The 4,194-nt window shown below is 40.9% G+C and overlaps 2 protein-coding genes across 4 annotated transcripts in view; one reads left to right on the forward strand and one right to left on the reverse strand.

Annotated features, from left to right (window-relative positions):
* Window positions 1-683: 683 nt before the first annotated feature.
* Window positions 684-2,824, reverse strand: LOC149840373 (uncharacterized). Of its 3 annotated transcripts, XM_090004412.1 has the most exons (4): window positions 2,495-2,824; window positions 2,212-2,243; window positions 1,054-1,155; window positions 684-913 (listed from the first exon to the last, which is right to left on the reverse strand). In XM_090004412.1, exons 1-4 carry the CDS (start codon window positions 2,604-2,606, stop codon window positions 749-751), a joined length of 411 nt encoding a protein of 136 aa, XP_089860538.1. In that variant the 5' UTR covers window positions 2,607-2,824; the 3' UTR covers window positions 684-748. The 3 variants fall into 3 exon arrangements, 1 of the variants encoding a protein (XP_089860538.1); XR_016431549.1 differs by lacking the exon at window positions 2,212-2,243; XR_016431550.1 differs by lacking the exon at window positions 2,212-2,243 and having other exon boundaries at window positions 1,054-1,646.
* Window positions 2,825-2,951: 127 nt separating this feature from the next.
* The window catches only part of LOC149840374 (N-alpha-acetyltransferase MAK3-like), a gene marked incomplete at its 5' end in the record, with an annotated part of 53,335 nt that continues 52,092 nt past the window's right edge, over window positions 2,952-4,194 (forward strand). The window contains one exon of the mRNA XM_090003131.1: window positions 2,952-2,993. Coding sequence (XP_089859257.1) covers window positions 2,952-2,993 — 42 coding nt within the window. The remainder of the gene's footprint in view (window positions 2,994-4,194) is intronic.

Below are 4,194 nucleotides of genomic sequence, written 5' to 3' on the forward strand. Positions count from 1 at the left end.
TTACACGGTCTGTTAAAATAAAGTATGGAACTCTTGAGTAAAAATTATCTTCTTTTTATATTTTTTATATGTTTTTTGCATATTGAATCCTATGGTTGTGATCTATGGTTTGTTTAATAAAAAATGAGTTTGAAATCATGTCATTGTAATATTTAAGCATGTCTTTTAAGGAGCTTCAAAAAATCAACCCCTATAATGTACCAAAATTTGACGACCCAAGATGGCATATTTCTACACAAAAAAACACAATCTAAAACAATGTTGAATACATCTATGTGGTCACATTAAGTTGATATAGTTTGAACTTATGATTTCCAACTCAATATATATATATATATATATATATATATATATATATATATATATATATATAAAAGTGATGCGAACATTCTAAATGAGTTTTTTCGTCTTTTTTTTTAAATTTTGACTGTATAGATGTGGTTAACGTATTAGATTGTATAAGGTTAGAAAACTCATCGGTGCAAAATCTTTGTAAAGTTTTGAGGCTTCAAATATTATTTATTTTTATAGAAAACATACGATTCGGGTGTCAATTTCTAGTAAATAGACCATACCAAACATATCTATGGGTTTGAAATTGCAAAAGAAAAAAACCCGAAAAAACAGAAAGTCCATTTAACTCGTTTGCATCTCTCTATTTAATTATATATATGTGTGTGTGTGTGTGTGCGCCACAAAAATTATCCATAGCACTTCGGTGCAACTCGCCACAAATATTGTTTCAGACTCACTTCTCTGAACAAGCACGCATTTCATATATGAACTGATGCCAAAGCACCCATGCATGCTCCTCCACACGTATGATCTCATCCACTACACGTGCGCCGATATAGGCGTAGAAAACAGGGGACACACTGCATCCCTGTTCACACCAGATGGTCAACATCCAACACTGGAACAGCACAGAGTTTTGTCAGATAGAAAGAAAGAAAAAGGCGAACACTTCCAATCACCATTCAAAACACTCTGAAACCTCGCCGACTTCGATGACCAAAGCACCAAGAAAAAGAAGCAAAGACTCCTCCATGTTACCTTATCAAAGAGTTCGTTTGAAGGTTTCCATACGAGAGAATACTGCACCACCGACTTTGATGACCAAACAAAAATTTCCTCACTCCAGAGTCCCAATAAAGCCTAAACAAATCAGACAGTGCAAAGCTAAAAATATTAAAAAGATAAAAAAAGAAGAAGAGAAAGAGATCCCATGCATGATTCACATCCTGTTCCCCTCTTGAGACGTGCTATTCCCACCCTTGGAGGAAGGGGGGTTGGGGTTGGTCATGAAAAGGCCAGATGCGACCAGCGGGATGTCCTCGTCTCTACTGTTGAGCAGCTGGGCGTATTGCAGGAGGTGAGGGTAGGACGAGGTGAGTGCGGTGGGCTCGGGGTGCAACAACTGGACTGGGTCCGGCTGGGACTGCACCCTCTCGGGGAAGTTGAGCTTGGCCTTGCTCCCCTTGAACCTCAGTGCGGCCTCGTCGTAGGCCCGGGCAGCGTCCTCTGCAGTGTCGAACGTGCCCAGCCATACCCTTGCCGCCTTCTTCGGGTCCCGGATCTCGGCTGCCCACTTTCCCCATGACCTGACCGCTGCCGCACCCCTCTGTAGTGCTTCCTCCTGGAACCCCCTTCACACAACCATCGTGAACAAAACAGTTAAAGAAAACGGGAATTTAACTGTATATTTCAAGTTTTATATTCATTTCACCCCCGACGTAAACATCAAACAGTTAAAAAAGATAGTAACACCCTCCATGGTGAGAGAGGATCGGGTGCAATATGATTGCACATAAATTATGCATTAAGCACCCGATCGCCATCCTGAAAGATACTGTCCCCAAGATGGAGGGTGATCAGGTGCTAATGCACAAATATTTGTTCAATCATATAGCACCTGATCTTTTCACCACCCGGGTGGCCTGAGTATCAGCAGTCCCGGAGAAAATTAAGGCGCTGACACCTTTGTCACAGCTTCAATTCTCAGGCCATCTGATTCTGCGAAGGAGTAAGCCCACAGAGTTTTATGCTCTATCATGATTGTGATTGTAAGTACGGCAGGAAAATCCAGCACGGCGAGGTCTCTGATCCCGGAGGCCGTTTCTCCATGTAAATATATAAAAAAGGCCACCTGGTGTGTAGGTGCCATTAACTGGTGGATTTCGTAAGGGCTTGGGTACCCCACCAGGGGTTTACCTCGCAAGTAGACTGGGTTCTCCGCAAGGGTTCTTCGCCGTAAAAAATGAAAAAATAAAATAAAAAGATGGTTAAAAATAGAAACTAAATTTTGCACAAAAATATATAAAAAAAAAGGTCAGCAATGGGAAATCCGTTTATAAATATAGATGAAAAAAACGTTAAGAAGGAGAGATTGACAATATAACGATGGTCGTGAACACCTTGTGCTCACAAGTACTGCCTGGTGCAAGAAGGATGAGAGAAAGAGGACATGAAAGGAAATAAAGGAAAGGATGGCTACCGGCTTCTTCCCGCTCGTTGCCGGCCACTGTGGCGTGCTGCTGTCGGCTGATGGGAGGGGCAGCCTCGCACGTGCCGATCACATGCGCGAGGCCCGAGACCATGAGGGACATGTCCTGGCCCGCACGTGAGGAGGCGAAGGATTGGCCGGTCGCTTCATCTCTCTTCTGATCTCCCTCTTCCTCGTGTTGTGCACCAAGAGGAAGAAGCCTCTTCCCATGCCTGCGATCCAGACTCCCCCACGTGTTGATTCCCTCATTTGGCACGTTTGGTGCAACTCCTTCTCATCTAGAAGAAGGGGATAGAGTGGAGGGAAGAATATGAGTTTTTGATTGGAAGACGTGGAAGATGGCGAGAGGTCAATTTGTAGGGAGGTGGAGAGGTTTTAATGAGGAAGGATGGTATATATATATATATATATATATATATATATATATATATATATATATAGAGAGAGAGAGAGAGAGAGAGAGAGAGAAAGAGATGATGATGAAAGTAAGGTGGAAAAAAGGAGTGATTTAGGGTTTGGAGTTAATGAGAGTTTGGCAGTATGTTTGTATTTTGGATGAATGCCACGTGGTTTTGTTGACTTTTGAACTTTTTAAAATGCAAATAGGATGGCCAGGATGTCAGCATGAGCAAAAACGCTCATTTTCAGCATGACCTGATCTGCTTCTCAATCCATCCCCTTGATATCCTTGCTTTTTGTCTTCTTTTTAGCATCCATATTCTTTTTTTTATGGCGAGATTGGTGAGTATTAATGGATAACGACTTTGGTTCCTCTTCTTAGAATCCGGGGTGCTCTCTCTCTCTCTCGCGCGCGCGCTCTCGGTCAAAGAGTTTGTTGGCATAAAGCAACACAATTCTCTCAATCGCCGGATTTCAAAGGTAAGAATAAGATCTATATACCTGCAAACGGGTCTCGCTCATCCCCTATGTCATCCCTATCTTCGTACCCCTCTTTAAAATTTCATTAATTCAGGTTGTTTGGGTCAAATCAGATGCTATAGATGTGATCTACATCATTCATTTAGTGAAAACCAAAGTTTGAAACTCTGAAATCTGGCGTGTGCAGGATTTTTTGAAATCATTGATTGATAAAATACGATATTTTGTGATTTAAAAATTAAATTTTTATTGTTAAAAGAGTATGATCCAAGGGTTGATTCTTATTAAACCCGTCATCGTAATAGGATGGGTACGAACAATTGTCATGCTTCAAAACCGCGCCTTCAGGCAGCTCCCATCTCTTTAATCTCTTTAATGGTTGCAGCTCCTGGTTCCCAACAACTTGATCATAAGGAGTTTGATGCTAAACAAGCTACAGATAATTGTATGGTTGAGAGCCGAATAACTTTCTCCTTTTCTTGAAAGTTCCAATATTTCAAACTTATGAAAACATTTGCCTTACTCTAAAAAAGACATTAAATCTTGCGCTAGTATTTTTTCCCGGTGCAACAAATCATGGGCTAGCATGAAAATAATAATGCCTAATTTACCACCAACGGGGCCTCTGCTTGTCGGGTAGGAGTTCGAAACCCAATGGTATAGTTGTATAACTGGTAGGGGTCTGCCTAACCCCAGCTTGCCTTTAAAAAAAAAATAATGCTTAATTTACCTTTTTTAAAAAGTAAAAAAGTAATTATTAAAAGAAAGAGTCACTAGAATATTAAAACTAATGTGTGAACCTTAATTTTTAT

The sequence above is a fragment of the Nuphar pumila genome, chromosome 4 (genome assembly GCF_984573655.1).
Source record: "Nuphar pumila chromosome 4, dmNupPumi1.hap1.1, whole genome shotgun sequence".
In the NCBI taxonomy this organism is placed as follows: domain Eukaryota; kingdom Viridiplantae; phylum Streptophyta; class Magnoliopsida; order Nymphaeales; family Nymphaeaceae; genus Nuphar; species Nuphar pumila.

What these genes read in the sequence shown, in the direction of transcription:
- LOC149840373 (XM_090004412.1), bottom strand. Translation starts at nt 2,606, where the DNA reads ATGTCCCTCATGGTCTCGGGCCTCGCGCATGTGATCGGCACGTGCGAG. An exon ending in CAACGAGCGGGAAGAAGCCG is followed by an intron (nt 2,244 to 2,494) that starts GTAGCCATCCTT and finishes TTTACGGCGAAG; the next exon opens with AACCCTTGCGGAGAACCCAG. An exon ending in GAACCCAGTCTACTTGCGAG is followed by an intron (nt 1,156 to 2,211) that starts GTAAACCCCTGG and finishes TGATTTGTTTAG; the next exon opens with GCTTTATTGGGACTCTGGAG.